The sequence below is a fragment of the Pezoporus wallicus genome, unplaced genomic scaffold (assembly GCF_028554395.1).
Source record: "Pezoporus wallicus isolate ANWC-B61680 ecotype Strahan unplaced genomic scaffold, APGP_CSIRO_Pwel_v1 contig_8321, whole genome shotgun sequence".
NCBI lineage: Eukaryota > Metazoa > Chordata > Aves > Psittaciformes > Psittacidae > Pezoporus > Pezoporus wallicus.
The window spans coordinates 1-14207 of record NW_026640553.1 but is presented as its reverse complement, the minus strand read 5'-3'; the positions used below and the strand labels follow the sequence as shown (position 1 = coordinate 14207).

At 67.9% G+C, this 14207-nt stretch overlaps 2 protein-coding genes across 3 annotated transcripts; both read left to right on the top strand.

Moving 5' to 3' along the window:
- The first annotated feature begins 1980 nt into the window (after positions 1-1980).
- On the top strand, positions 1981-2943 carry DUSP23 (dual specificity phosphatase 23). 2 transcript variants are annotated; one of them, XM_057419411.1, is made up of 3 exons: positions 1981-2280; positions 2362-2543; positions 2741-2943. In XM_057419411.1, the coding sequence occupies exons 1-3, from the start codon at positions 2011-2013 to the stop codon at positions 2820-2822; spliced, it is 534 nt and encodes a 177-aa protein (XP_057275394.1). In that variant the 5' UTR covers positions 1981-2010; the 3' UTR covers positions 2823-2943. The 2 variants fall into 2 exon arrangements, with proteins under 2 accessions (XP_057275394.1, XP_057275395.1); XM_057419412.1 differs by lacking the exon at positions 2741-2943 and adding an exon at positions 2613-2662 and having other exon boundaries at positions 1983-2280.
- Positions 2944-4837: 1894 nt separating this feature from the next.
- On the top strand, positions 4838-13538 carry IGSF9 (immunoglobulin superfamily member 9). The gene is made up of 20 exons (XM_057419424.1): positions 4838-5032; positions 5111-5302; positions 7642-7794; positions 7890-8041; positions 8116-8233; positions 8359-8500; positions 8581-8726; positions 8827-8969; positions 9047-9187; positions 9269-9385; positions 9639-9798; positions 9891-10014; positions 10097-10272; positions 10374-10624; positions 10717-10801; positions 11070-11240; positions 11374-11419; positions 11869-13005; positions 13102-13247; positions 13353-13538. Exons 1-20 carry the CDS (start codon positions 4981-4983, stop codon positions 13529-13531), a joined length of 3831 nt encoding a protein of 1276 aa, XP_057275407.1. The 5' UTR covers positions 4838-4980; the 3' UTR covers positions 13532-13538.
- Positions 13539-14207: the final 669 nt, after the last annotated feature.

Below are 14207 nucleotides of genomic sequence, written 5' to 3'. Positions count from 1 at the left end.
CAATAACAAACGGGTTAGCAGTGATCGGTATTCCCGGTATTCCCGGTATCCCCGGGGGGGGCAGCCCCGTGTCCCAGCGCCCGCCGCGGCCCCACCGCCGCTACTCCCCCCCCGGCCCCGCTCCGCTCCGCTCCATTGCCGCTGCTCTCGGAGCCGCTCCCGGCCCCGCTCCGCCGCCGCCGCCGCCGCCGCCGCTGCTCTCTCCGGTAACGGCGGAGCGGGGCCACGGACCCGGTTCTGCTCCCGGAGCTCCGCGGGACGCGGCCGGGACAAGGCCGCGGGGCCGGGCCTGGCGCTGCGGCCTAACGGGAGCTCGGGGCGGGGCCGGGAGCTCGGGGCTGGGGGGGGTGGCCACGGTCTATGGGGAGGTACCGGGGGGCCTGTGGGTCCCGGAGGTCTGCGTGGGGGCCTTGGGGGTCTGGTTGAGGGGTCCTGGGCGTCTGGGTGGGGGTCCGGGGGATCTGTTATGGGGTATGGTTGGGGGTCCCAGAGGCCTGGGCTGGGGTTCCAGGGGTCAGGTTGAGGGGCCCAGGGGTCTGGTTTGGGGTCCCAGAGGCCTGGTTGGGAGTCCCAGGGGCCTGTTATGTGGTCCAGGGGCCTGGTTTGGGGTCCTAGGGGCCTGGTTTGGGGTCCTAGGGGTCTGGTTTGGGGTCCCAGGGGCCTGTTATGGGGTCCAGGGCCTGGTATGGGGTCCCAGGGGCTTGTTACGGGGTCCAGGGGCCTGGTTTGGGGTCCCAGGGGCTTGTTATGGGGTCCAGGGGCCTGGTTTGGGGTCCCAGGGGCTTGTTATGGGGTCCAGGGGCCTGGTTTAGGGTCGTAGGGGTCTGGTTTGGGGTCCCAGGGGCCTGTTATGGGGTCCAGGGCTCTGGTTTGGGGTCCCAGGGGTCTGTTATGGGGTCCAGGGGCCTGGATTGGGGTCCCAGGGGCTTGTTATGGGGCCCAGGGGCCTGGTTTGGGGTCCTAGGGGTCTGGTTGGGGTCCTAGGGGCTTGTTATGGGGTCCAGGGGCCTGGTTTGGGGTCCCAGGGGCTTGTTATGGTGTCCAGGGGCCTGGTTTGGGGTTCTAGGGGTCTGGTTTGGGGTCCTAGGGGCCTGTTATGGGGTCCAGGGGCCTGGTTTGGGGTCCCAGGGGCCTGGTATGGGGTCCAGGGGCCTGGTTTGGGGTTCTAGGGGTCTGGTTTGGGGTCCTAGGGGTCTGTTTGGGGTCCCAGGGGCCTGTTATGGGGTCCAGGGGCCTGGTTTGGGGTCCCAGGGGCTTGTTATGGGGTCCAGGGGCCTGGTTTGGGGTCCCAGGGGCTTGTTATGATGTCCAGGGGCCTGGTTTGGGGTCCCAGGGGCTTGTTATGGGTTCCAGGGCCTGTTTTCGGGTCCTAGGGGTCTGGTTTGGGGTCCCAGGGGCCTGTTATGGGGTCCGAGGGGCTTGTTATGGGGTCCAGGGGCCTGGTTTGGGGTCCCAGGGGTCTGGTTTGGGGTCCCAGCGGCCTGTTATGGGGTTCAAGGGGTTTGGTATGGGCTCCAGGGTCCTGGTTTGGGGTCCGAGGGGCTTGTTATGGGGTCCAGGGGCCTGGTTTAGGGTCCTAGGGGTCTGGTTTGGGGTCCCAGGGGTTTGTTATGGGGTCCAGGGGCCTGGTTTAGGGTCCTAGGGGTCTGGTTGGGGGTCCCAGGGGCCTGTTATGGGGTCCGAGGGGCTTGTTATGCGGTCCAGGAGCCTGTTTTGGGGTCCCAGGGGTCTTTTTTGGGGTCCCAGGGGCCCGCTTGGGGGTCCCAGGGGTCTGGTTGGGGGTCTTGGGGGTCTGACTGAGAGTTCTGTGGGTCTGGTTGGGGGTCCCAGGGGTCTGGTTGGGGGTCCCAGGGGGTCTGACTGGGGGCCTGCGGATCTGCCCAAAGTCTGCCTGGCGCTCCTTCGGTTCCCTGGGGTCTGACTGAGGGCTCGGGGGGCGGGGGGGGGGCTGTGGTTGTGGGTCCCAGGGCTGTGGCCCCAAGGAGCGCCCCATTCCCTGTCCCCACGGCGATGGGGAGCAAGGAGCCGCCCAACTTCTCGTGGGTGTCCGTGGGGCGGCTGGCAGGGCTGGCCATGCCGCGGGAGCCGGCGCACTACGAGTTCCTGCTGCGCCAGGGCGTGCGGCACTTGGTGTCGCTGACCGAGCGGGACCCCCCGCACCACGGCACCTGCCCCGGCATCCGCCTGCACCGGCTCCGCGTGCCCGACTTCACCCCTCCGACGCCGGCGCAGATCCGGACCTTCCTGCGCCTGGTCGAGGTGGCCAATGCCCGCGGGGAGGTAACGGTGGGGACAGCACCGGGGGGGGGTGGTGGCACCGGAGGCAACACCCGAGGCTGACGGCGCGGTACCGGCACGCAGGCGGTGGCCGTGCACTGCATGCTGGGGCACGGCCGCACCGGTACCATGCTGGCGTGCTACGTGGCCGAGGAACGGCAGCTGGAGGGTGCCGATGCCATCCGGGAGATCCGGCGCCTGCGGCCCGGCTCCATCGAGACGCGGGAGCAGGAGGAAGCCGTGATCCGGTTCTGCCAGCGCCGCGGGTAGGTGCTGCCAGCCCCGAGCTGCGGCTCCCAATGCCCAGCGCTCCAATGGGATCTTCCCCATCACAGCGCCGGGGAGGACAATACGGAGCCGTGAGCGGCCGCCACCGGAGCAGCGCCCCGAATCATGGAAGGGTCTTTCCCAGCTTCCGATGCCTCCTCCTGCATTAAAGGACTCTCCTGTGGCTCCTCTCCAGGTCTGTCCATGCGGAAGCGGCGGCTCTGCCGGGATCCCTGCCCGGCACCGGCCTCACCACAGGGGCCATCGCAGGCCGTTGATGCTTAAAGTGTAGCTTAGACGGAATTTAGGCATCTCCATCCCAAAGTCCGATCCTGGAAATCTCCTCTCAGCCGCTCCTAACCTTGGTGCCATTTAAATCCCAAGTGCAAGAGGTGTCACCGGCCCCGTGCCTCGGGCACGCGGCACATGGCCGGGAACGCCAGCAACCAGCCCTGGGGCAGCTGGGGGGGCACCGGGACCCCCATAGAGTGCCTTGAAGCACCCAAACATCACCACCTCCCTGCAGGAAGCCGAGTTCCATGGGCGATGCCATGGCTCCCATGGGCTGTGCCGCCGCACCGGGATGTGGGGCTGGATGGGGGGAGCTTGGCTCTGCCTGGCCCCATTCCCTGGGGCATGAGGGGCTGGGAGGGGGGGGGGGGTGTCCCAGCAGAGCACGGGGGGGGACAATGGGGATGATGGGGACAAGGGGCCAGCACCGTGCCCTAAGCCCGCGGCAGCCGCCGGGCTCACATGGGCCCGGGAGAGGCCGGAAAGCAGCTTAAGCGCAGAATTATTTCCTTTAACTCCTCTTACTTTAGCGCTGTCCTCAAGAGTCTCCAGGCTCAGGGGGCCAGGCCGGGCCGGGCCAGGGGGCACCAGGGACCCCCCTGCCCCAGGGAACACGGGGAGGGGGGGGGGGGGGTCGGGATGGGGGCTCTGCCCCAGCCCCCCCTGGCTCCGTGCTCTGGTGCTGCCGCACATGGCCTGAGCACAGAGCTCGATGCCGACTCCTCGATGGCACCAGGGGTGGTCCCTTCCCGGTCAGCCCCGGTGCCGCGAGGGCACCCGGAGCCCCCGGCCTGGCGGGCAGCCCAGCTCCGGCTCAGCGCGGCGCAGAGGGGGGGGACACGGCTCCGGTGGCCGTCTCTGTGCCAGGGACATGTTTAGGATGGGATTAGAGCAGGGGCATGGCAGCGCTCACGGGGTGCCCTGGGCCCCTACACGTGTGCGGCCGGGCACGGCACGGCATGGCACATCATGGCTCTGCAGGGTGTTATATGGTGCAGCATGGCAGGGAAGAGCTTGGTATGCGTGGCGTGGTGTGGTGTGGTACAGCAGGAAAGTCTCAGCAGGGCATGGCAAAGAATGGCACAGCTTGGCATGGCACACAGGGCACGATAACCCAGCGTGGCACGGTGTGGTACGGCAGGGAAGGGTTTGGCCAGGCAAGGCGTGGAATGGCAAGGCTTGGCTTGGCATGGCTGAGTGTGGCATAGCACGGCATTGCTTAGCATGGTGCCAATGCAGTGCAGTGGGTAAGAGCTGGGCATGGCTTGGCTTGGGATGGCACAGCACGGCCTGGGATAGCCTGGCATGGCTTGGGATAGCCTGGCATGGCATAGGATGGCACAGCATGGCCTGGGATAGCCTGGCATGTGTTGGGATAGCCTGGCATGGCTTGGGATGGCACAGCCCGGCCTGGGATAGCCTGGCATGGCTTAGGATAGCCTGGCATGGCCTGGGATAGCCTGGCATGGCTTGGGATAGCCTGGCATGGCCTGGGATAGCCTGGCACGGCTTGGGATAGCCTGGCATGGCTTGGGATAGCCTGGCACGGCTTGGGATAGCCTGGCACAGCTTGGGATAGCCTGGCATGGCCTGGGATAGCCTGGCACGGCTTGAGATAGCCTCGCACGGCTTGGGATAGCCTCGCACAGCTTGGGATAGCCTGGCACGGCTTGGGACAGCCTGGCACGGCCCGAGCCTCTGCCCGGGGTCTCCGCCGTAGCCCCCAGTGCCCTCCGAGCGCTGTCCATGTGCCCCGGTGGCCGAACTACATCTCCCAGCAGCCCCCGCGTCTCCCACCTCCCCGCCCCGCCATTGGCTGCTTCGGGGAGCGCCAGGCTCAGGCCTACCGATTGGCTGTCGCCGTGGCAACAGGCGGGGGGGAGGCGTGGCTTAGGCCGGCCCCTCCCGGCGCCGCGGGTTTGTTTGCGGCGGCGGCGGCCGGAGCACGGGGAGAGCCGAGCAGGGCCGAGGGGAGCCGAACCGAGCCCAGCGGGGACCGAACGGAGCCGAGCGGGGCCGGGCATGAGGAGCGGCGGGCGGCGGGACCGGCAGCGCCCCCCGCCCGGGGCCGGTTCTTCGCGGGGAGCCCGGCGGAGCCTCCGGTGAGCGGCTGCCGGCCCCCGGCGACCCGCGGGGACCTGGGCTATGCGGTGGTGGCTGCGCGCCGCCGTCCTCAGCCTCATCGCCGGCGCCGACGGTAAGAGACCGGCACCGGGACTGGGGGCAGCGCACGTGGTTCCGCTGGCGGGGCTCATCCCTCGCCTTGTCCCCGCAGGCACCGGGCAGAACGAGCCCCGGTCCGTGGTGGGGCGGGTCGGGCAGAGCACGGTGCTGAGCTGCGGCCTCCCGGGAGCCCTCGAGAACCGGCCCCCGCTTTACGTGATCGAGTGGGTCCGGTTCGGCTTCGTCCTCCCCATCTTCATCAAGTTCGGGCTCTACTCCCCCCGCGTGGACCCGGAGTACGTCGGTAAGTCCCGGAGTGGGGGGGTGCGGTTGTGGGGTCCCCACTTTTGGGGCTGCTGCTGCCGTTGGACCCCATCACGATGCTGCCTCCGGCTCCGGGATGTATTGGGGTGACCAAAGGGGTCCCCACTGCAGAGCAGGGTCTCCTTGGGGTGCAGCAGCCCCGGGGATGCCCGGAGCAGGGGGATGTGGGTACCGGGATGCAGGGTGGGAGCAGCTCCATGGGCAGGTCCCATCACCTCCTGCTTGGCAACCCCAAACCGGCCCGGCTCTCCCGTCCGGTTTGTTGTGCTGGGCACGGTGGGATGCTGCCGCCGGAAGGCTGATCCTGGGAATGGGATTTTGGTGAAGGAACTAATGGGAGTAAAGCTGCTCCGGGGCAGGGCTGCGCGGCGTGGGAGGGGGATCTGCTCCTGGATATACTGGGATATACCGGGTATTTACAGCAGAGCTTGAGGGATCCCTGCGAGCATGGAGGTAAAGGCAAAGAGCATCCCTTGAGGAGTGGGGAGGGCTGCACCGACCTCTTCTGCATGGGGAGGGCTGGATGGTGCCCGCTTGGGAGCCTTTAATCCCAAATCACTGCGGTTCCAGCCAGCCATGGGCAGAAGAGATGGATTTTGGGGTCTCTCCCCCTTTGCTCCTGTGCTGGCTCCGTGGGACCGGTGGTGATGGCAGTGAGCACAAGGCACTGGTTTTACCAGATACCTGGGCCAGGCTGCTGATACCTGAGCCTGGCACCGGGGCCCCTCGGCTGCAGGAGCTCCGGTTACCGACACAGCCCGCATGGGGGAAGGGGCTGGTGGCTGTAATGAGGCCGAGCTGGTGGCAGGGGGGCTGCCGGCTGTCACCATGGCATCGGGGCGGCTTGTTCCCAATCCCCTGCAGGGCTGGGAAGGGATGGAGGGACCGGGGGGCAGCCCCTGCTCTCCCCCCACCCCCCCGTGTCCCTCGAGGGGCGATTGGGAGCACCAGTTGAGCTGCCACCAGCCCCATGAGAGCCTTGGGGTCGCTCGGGGGACCGGATGCTCCTCGTCCCCGTCTGTCCGCATCCATCGGACGCCCCATCCCGGTGGCTGCAGCCCCCTTTGTGTCCCTCTGAATGACGGTTGCCAGGCGCTGGGGGATGGTTTTGTTATCACAAGGGGGTGGAAGAGGAGGAGGAGGGGGCTGGGGCCGGCTCGGGGGGATTAGAGGAGGCTGGGGCACATCCCCTGGGCCCTTCCAAAGGGACCTTTGTTCCGGAGCCGGCAGCTGCAGGCAGGGATGGGGATTCCCGGCGCTTCCCAGCGTTCACACGGGAACCCCCTCGTCCCACCGGGATTCTGCTGCTGCTCCTGGGCGAGGTTTTCCCGGGGCTTTGCTTTGTGCTGGGAGCGAGGGATGGCACCAGCAGTACCCAGACCCGTTCGGCCCCACACCTCGTGGAGCTGCCCATGGGGAGATGTGGCCGGAGGGAGCTCCAGGAGCCACTGGCATGGGTTCACGTGTTCTATGATCCCGTGTGGGATCCCATGTGTGATGATCCCGTGTGTGATCCCGTACCCAAACCAGCCTGCCTGGCTCTCCTTCTCCTCCTCCTCACTGCGCTCACTGGGCAGGGCGCAGCCTCCCATAGCCCAGCCTGGGCTCTGGTGGCTCCTGGACCAAACGACGGCACCAAACCGGGTTGAGCCAACAGTGGGATTTGGCAGAACTCCCTTTGGGAAGCCGCTGGTCCCAGGAAGCTCTAGGATGTCACTGGGAAGCTCTGGGATGGCAGCAGGAGCATCACGGGCCCAAAGAGCAATGACCCACAGGGCACTAAACGCACCTCCCCAGCCCGGAGCCGTGGTCTGGGTTGGGGGTCACATAGCCCTTGGGGTGCTGGGGGCCGGGGTGCTGGGTGCACCCCAACTGCAGCTGAGCCAATTGCCCGCTGCCGCCTGAGCCGATTAGGGCTCTGATAATAGCGCAGGGGATTAGAGCCGCGCTCGCCGCCGCTCTGCGCCCTTCTCCTCCTCCTCATCGCAGGGGCTGTGGGGCTGCATGGGCCCCACGGCCGGGGAGAGCCCCCCCATTATTGCCACCACCACATCCCCTAAGGGGGTCCGTGGTGCTCATCCCTTTGCCGGGCTGGGGGGACCGGTGATGGGGGGGCCTCCCCAATGAGGCCACCCTAGGGTGGGCAAAGCCATGGCCGCATCCTCTCCCTGGAGCCCTAAACCTCGGTGTGACCGAGTTCCGTGGCCATTCCCAGGCTCCGGCAGCACCAGGAGGACCCTGCGGGGCACTGGGTGCAATGAGGGGTGGGGGTACCCCGGTGGTGCCGGCGTCCCTGTGACGGTCACTCCGTGCCCCCAGGTCGCGTGCGGATCGAGGAAGGCGCCTCGCTGCGCATCGACCTCCTGCGCGCCGAGGACCAGGGCTGGTACGAGTGCCGCGTGCTCTTCCTCGACCGGCACAGCACCGACGCCGACTTCCAGAACGGCACCTGGGTCCACCTCACCGTCACCGGTAACCGGGACATCCCCCCCACCCCACCTCCGACCCCGCATCCAGGGCTTGCATCCGCCGGGGGTCAGGGTCTGGCTTTGGCTTTGTCTTTGCAGCTCCCCCCACGTTCCTGGAGACCCCCCCGGCGCTGGTGGAGGTGCGGGACCGGGATGCGCTGAGCCTGACCTGCACGGCCGTCGGCAACCCCCAGCCCGTTGTCAGCTGGAAGAGGAGCGACCTCCCCATCCGGAGCGGGGCCGCGGTGCAGGTTTGGCCACGACCACCACTGCGATCCCATAGGGGGCAAAGGGACACCCGTGGCACCGTTGTTCCTGTCACCAGGTGAGGAACGGGACGCTGAGCATCGCCGTGGTGGAGCGCGCCAGCGCGGGCGCCTACACATGCCACGCGTCCAGCAAGGAGGGCACCATCACCCACACCACCCGTGTGCTCGTGCAGGGTAAGAGCAGGGGCCACCCCGGCGCACGTAGGGGTTGGGTTTGGGGTCGATGCGATGGGGCTTTGAGAGCAGCCGGGGCTACCCCGTATCCGCAGCCCTCACTGCCCGCTCTGTGCCGTGCTCAGGGCCGCCCGTCATCGTGGTGCCACCCCAGAACATCACCGTCAACGTCTCCCAAGATGCTTTCCTGGCGTGCCAGGCGGAGGCGTACCCGGGAAACCTCACCTACACCTGGTTCCAGGGCAGCACCAATGTCTTCCACCTCAGGTACCGCGGGGCTGGCACCGAGGGGCTGGAGCTGAGCGTGGTGGGGAGGAGCTCACTCATCTCCTCCCTGTCCCCTGCAGCCAGCTCCAGGCTCGGGTCCGTGTCCTGGTGGATGGAAGCCTCCTGCTCCAGCAGACGACCCCGGATGATGCTGGGAAGTACACCTGCACCCCCAGCAATGGGCTCTGGAAGCCACCTTCCGCCTCGGCCTTCGTCACGGTGCTATGTAAGAGCCCTCAGGAGCCCCAGGCTGTCACCAGCCCCTACAGGGACCCCGGCTCCTGCTGCCCTCCTGCAGGTGCTGGTACCCCCCTTTGTCCCCACAGATCCAGCACAGGTGACCACAATGCTCCCAGAGACCCACTTACCCAAAGGGATGCGGGGAGTGATCCGCTGCCCATCCCGAGCCAACCCCCCGCTGCTCTCGGTCAGCTGGACCAGGGACGGGCGCCCGCTGGAGCTGGACAAGGTACCACCACCACTGCCACCATCCTGCTTCCCCCCCCGCAGCCCCTCATCCTGACCCCACATCCCACCTCTTCCCAGCTCCCCGGCTGGTCCATGCGACCCGATGGCTCCATCGTCATCGCGACGGGCAACGACGATGCTCTGGGGCTGTACACGTGTACCCCCTACAACAGCTACGGCACCGCCGGTGCCTCCCGGCCCACCCGTGTCCTGCTCAAGGTGAGCCCAGGCTGCTCCCACCCTGCCCCGGTGCGATGGGTGCCTTTGTGCATCCACACTGGGTTCATCCCTGTCCTCCAGGACCCTCCTGCCTTCACGGTGCGCCCCAAGGAGGAATACTTCCAGGAGGTGGGCCGGGAGCTGGTGATCCCGTGTGCAGCCCATGGTGATCCCTCACCCACCATCACATGGATGAAGGTAGGAGCTGCTGCTCTGGGGAGCCAACCAAGACCTCCTGGGTGATGGATGTTGCTTTTGGCCTCTGGGGCATCCCCGTCACTGCAATCCAATATCCCTGCACCCCAGTCCCTGCATCCCAGTCCATCCAGGAGAAGGGACTCAGGGCTCTTTCCCTGTGTTGCCCTGAGGGTCCCAACCTGCCCCTCAGCTCCTAGAGCAGCCCCCGTGCTGGTGGTGGCCCCCACGAGCCCCTCGCTGCTCTGCCCCGCAGGTTGGCAGCGCAGGGAAGAAGAGCTGGGGCAGTGCCCGGGTGGATGGGAACAGCAGCCTCGTGTTCCAGCCCCTGGGCAAGGAGCAGCACGGGCTCTGGGAGTGTGCAGCCACCAGCGCCGTGGCCACCGTCACCGCCGTCACCTCCGTCCACGTGCTGGGTGAGTGCCTGGTGCTGGGGTGGCCCCAAGCATCCCCCCTCCAACTCCCTGTGTGCCACATTTCTGCTCCCCCCCCCCCAACACCTCCCCAGGCACCAGCCCTCACGCTGTCACCAACGTCTCCGTGCTCCCGCTCCCGCTGGCTGCCAACGTCTCCTGGGAGCCTGGCTTTGATGGAGGCTACTTCCAGAGGTTCAGCGTGTGGTACACGCCGCTGTGAGTGCCCACGGGCAGAGCCCCTGCCCGCCGCTCCCGGCCCCACACCACCCCTGTGCTCATGGGCCCCACATCCCTGCAGGGTGAAGCACCCGCCCCGCGCTCATCACGACTGGCTGGCGCTCTCGGTGCCGCCGGGGGCTCAGCACCTCTTGGTGGAGAACCTGCAGCCAGACACGAGCTACCAGTTCAGTGTCCTGGCCCAGAACAAGCTGGGCAGCGGCCCCTTCAGCCAGATCATCACCTCCATGCCCAGGGGTGAGATGGGGCTCCCCAAAACACACCCCCCCCCCCATAGAACCCTGGACCACCCCCCCGCAGCGCTGCTCCTGTTATCCCAGCATCCCCATTCTCCACAGGCTTCCCAGTGACCACAGTGCCTCCGGAGCCGCCGGCCGTGACCGTGCCCGTGCTCCTGTCCCCACCGCGGGCGCTGAGCGCCAACGCCACGGCGCGGGGGGTGCTGCTGCGCTGGGAGCCGCCGGCGCGGCGCTCCCCGGCGCTCAGCGGGTACGCGCTGGAGCTGCGGCAGGACCGCGGCGCGTGGGAAGTGCTGGATCGCTCCATCCCCAGCACGAAGACCCAGGTCCTGGTGCCGGGACTCATCAAGGTGGGGATGGCACCGAGTGCTCCTGCAGGTGGGGCGGCTGGAGAGGCATGGGGATGGTGCCAGCGCGGCTCCTGCCCCTCTGCTCCCCACAGGACGCCTTCTATGAGTTCCGACTGGTGGCCTTTGCTGGCAGCTACATCAGCGATCCCAGCAACACGGTGAACGTCTCCACAGCAGGTAAGGCCGGGGCCGCCTTGGGGACAGAGCTCACAGGGGTCAAGTGCACAGTGCGGTCCAGGATTGTCCCCAAAGCATCCCCAAAAGCCAGCGCTGGGCGCTCACCATCTCTAGACATGGACCAGTTTGCGGGAGAGCTCCGTGCAGAGCATCCCTGCTCCTGGTGCCTGGCACGGCTGCAGAGCTGAGGCTTTGCCGCGGTCCCTGCGGTGATGGGTGCCTGTTCCGTGGGTACCCACCCCGGTGCCGCTGTGTCCCGTTGGCGCAGGCATGGAGGTGTACCCATCCCGCACGCAGCTGCCCGGGCTCCTGCCGCAGCCGGTGCTGGCCGGGGTCATCGGTGGGATCTGCTTCCTCAGCGTGGCCGTCATCTTCAGCACCGTGGCCGCCTGCATCATGAACCGGCGCCGCGCCGCGCGCAGCCGCAAGCGCAGGCAGGGTAGGAACCGGGGCCGGGACCCCATGGTCCAGGGCTGGGGGGAGTGGTGGGGGTGTCTTACTGGGGCCATTTCCTCCTCATCGCTTGTGTGGTGCTTGCTGTGTGATCCCTTTGTGTTCTCATGGCCTTCCAGATCCACCACTCGTCTTCTCCCCCAGCAAGAAGCTTCCACCTCCACAGTAAGTCACATCCCATCACTGCATCCCCGTCGTGTCCCGTCACTGCATCCCCGTCGTGTCCCGTCACTGCATCCCCGTCGTGTCCCGTCACTGCATCCCCGTCGTGTCCCGTCACTGCATCCCCGTCGTGTCCCGTCACTGCATCCCCGTCGTGTCCCGTCACTGCATCCCCGTCGTGTCCCGTCACTGCATCCCCGTCGTGTCCCTGCTGCTGCATCCCTGTCCTGTCCCTGCTGCTCCCCATCACTCACTCACCGCAGTTTGGGGCTCTGGGGTTGGGATGCTCTGGGTTCCAGCTCCCTCCCCTGTTTTTTTTTGGTGAAAGAAGGATCAGAAAGCCCAGGAGCAGGGATTTAGTGCCAGGGAATGGCACAGGCTCTCCCAGGGAGCAACCGGAGTAGCCTGGAGCTGAGCCATGGGCGCTGCAGCGGCTCCTTTCTCCCTTCCAGCAATTCTCATGGCTCTGCTAGCCCCGACAGCACCGTGAAGCTGAAGCTGCAGCCGTCTCCCTACCGGAGCCTGCACCGGACGCTGCTGTGGGGCGAGAAGGCCGGTACCAGCCTGGGCCTGAGCATCGCGGGGTCCCGGTACAGCGCGGACGATGGCAGCGCCGGGGAGCACGTGCCCCTGGAGCGGATCCGGCGCGGCCCCGACGGCCGCTTTGTGGTGGAACCTGAGCCCCCGGTGCCGCAGCCTGAGCCCTGCCTGCAGTTGCCCCGTGAGGAAGAGGAGGAGGATGAAGATGAGGAGGAGGAGCCCATCTGGCGCAAGGGGGTCTCGCTGCGCCCCCGGCCCGCGGGGCAGCCCCCCCGGGGCTCCTGGACCAGCCGCCGGGGCCGGTACTTTGGCTACGGCAGCAGCAGCAGCCCCGTGTGCGGCTCCGCCGCCGCCGCTGCCTTGTGCATCATCGACGTGAGCCCCGTGGCCTCCGCCACCACTTTGCCTTACGGCACCGCTGAGGCGCCGCACCCTGGCCCCGGCAGCGCCCTGTGGGACTCGCTGCCCCTCGAGGGCTCCCCACGGCCCCCCCCCAGCCCCGCTGTGCCCCCCAGCCCGCAGCCCCCCGCCCGCAGCAGCATCCTCCAGTTCCTGAGCCTGCCCTTCTTCAAGGAGATGTGCGTCGACGGCGACGAGCCGCCGGAGCCCAGCACCCCCACACCGGAGCCCCCCACCAGGACCCCACCGGGGACGCAGGGCTCCCCGCAGCACGTGGGGCGGACGCTGTGCCCGGACTGCATTGACCCATGTGCCAAAGCCACCACCTTCCTGGAGCCCCCCAGCCTCCCCCTGGGTCCCGCCAAGGCATCGCTGCCCAGCACCGCGGCCTGGCCCGGCAGCACCAGGACTGAGGCCGTGCCAGCGGCCAGCACCACGCAGCCTAACTGGGCACCACCGGGCAAGGCACTGGATGCGCCGGCGCTGGAGAAGCTGGCGCGGGGCAGCCTGACGAGCCAGAGCAGCGGCCGCGGCAGCGCCTCCTTCCTGCGCCCACCGTCCTTGGGGGGCAACGGCCCCAGCACCCCCCCGGGTTGGAGCGGAACCGCTGCGGTGAGGATGGATCCGGCTCTCGGCAGCGCCGGGAAGAGGTGAGCCACGGGCAGGACACCGGCATGAACCAGTGCCGTGTCATGGCTTGGCCATGGGGTTAACCCTCTTGTGGTCCCCCTGCTCCATCCCCGCAGGAGGAACACGTCGGTGGATGAGAACTACGAGTGGGACGCGGAGTTCGTGCTGGAATCCGACATCCTGGAAGCGCTGCAGCTCTACCGCGGCGGGACCCCGGCCCGGCCCGGCTCCACCATTGCCCTGCGCGACCTGGAGCGGCAAAGTGAGTGTGAGCAGGGGGGTGATGGCGGCAGCACCCATGGGGCTCCCATCACCCCGGGGTGCTGACGGTGTCTGTGTGTGTGTGTGTCCCGTCCCCACCCTGCAGAGCCCGGTGCCGCCGCCGCCTCCTCCCCGGTGAGCTCGGTGTCGGCGGAGGCGTTGGCAGCCGGTGCTGGCACCGTGTCCCGGCGGCGGAGGGATGGGGCCCGGCAGCGGCCGCAGGAGCAGCGCCCGGGCCCCCATGGGTGCTGCGGGGAGCGTGTGGAGCTGGCTACGCTGCTGTAGGGGACCCCTATGGAGGGTTAAAGGGGGGGGGGGAATAAAGAGATGTGAATGTAGCACCCAGTGTGTGGGGTGGACGAGCAGAGACCCAGAGCCCCCCATGGCACCCAGAACCCCAAAAGGGCCCCCACAGGGCACCCAGAGCCCTCTATCTCACCCAGACCCCCCAAGCCTCTCCAGGGTGCCCCGTGGCACCCAGAGCCCCAAAGCACCCCCCCTTCCGCCCCCGGCACCCAGACCTTCCCCAAGACCCCCTATGGCACCCAGAGACCCCCCAGAACTCTCTATGCCCCTTCCTCAGGCCACCCAGAGCCCCCCCAAGGGCATCCATAGCCCCCAAACTACCCCCTCCTGCTGCCACTTGCATCCCCATCACTTGTATCCCCCCCATCCTGCTGCATCCCCCCCTTCAGTGTTTGTCCCCCCTCCCCGGGGGTCTCTCATCCGGTGCCCCCCTTCATCCCATTCCCCCCCGTCGCTCCCGTGCCCCCCCACCCCGTTCCTATTCCCTGCGGGCGGGGCGGGGCTATCTCGCCTCGTTCCCTTATATGGCCATGCCAAGGGGGGGGCGGAGCCCCGGCGGGAATGACGTCACCCGCAGCCCTTTGGGGGTCTTCCGGGGGTCCCCTCGCTGGGCCGGGCCCCGGGGTCACCCCGGGTCATCGGGGGGGTCCCGTCC

Bases quoted from the DNA above. Each gene is read 5' to 3' on its own strand.
- DUSP23 (XM_057419411.1), top strand. From the start codon at position 2,011: ATGGGGAGCAAGGAGCCGCCCAACTTCTCGTGGGTGTCCGTGGGGCGG. The intron at 2,281-2,361 runs GTAACGGTGGGG...ACCGGCACGCAG, and splicing joins TGGCCAATGCCCGCGGGGAG to GCGGTGGCCGTGCACTGCAT. The intron at 2,544-2,740 runs GTAGGTGCTGCC...GCTCCTCTCCAG, and splicing joins CGGTTCTGCCAGCGCCGCGG to GTCTGTCCATGCGGAAGCGG.
- IGSF9 (XM_057419424.1), top strand. From the start codon at position 4,981: ATGCGGTGGTGGCTGCGCGCCGCCGTCCTCAGCCTCATCGCCGGCGCC. The intron at 5,033-5,110 runs GTAAGAGACCGG...TTGTCCCCGCAG, and splicing joins CCTCATCGCCGGCGCCGACG to GCACCGGGCAGAACGAGCCC. The intron at 13,248-13,352 runs GTGAGTGTGAGC...CCCACCCTGCAG, and splicing joins GCGCGACCTGGAGCGGCAAA to AGCCCGGTGCCGCCGCCGCC.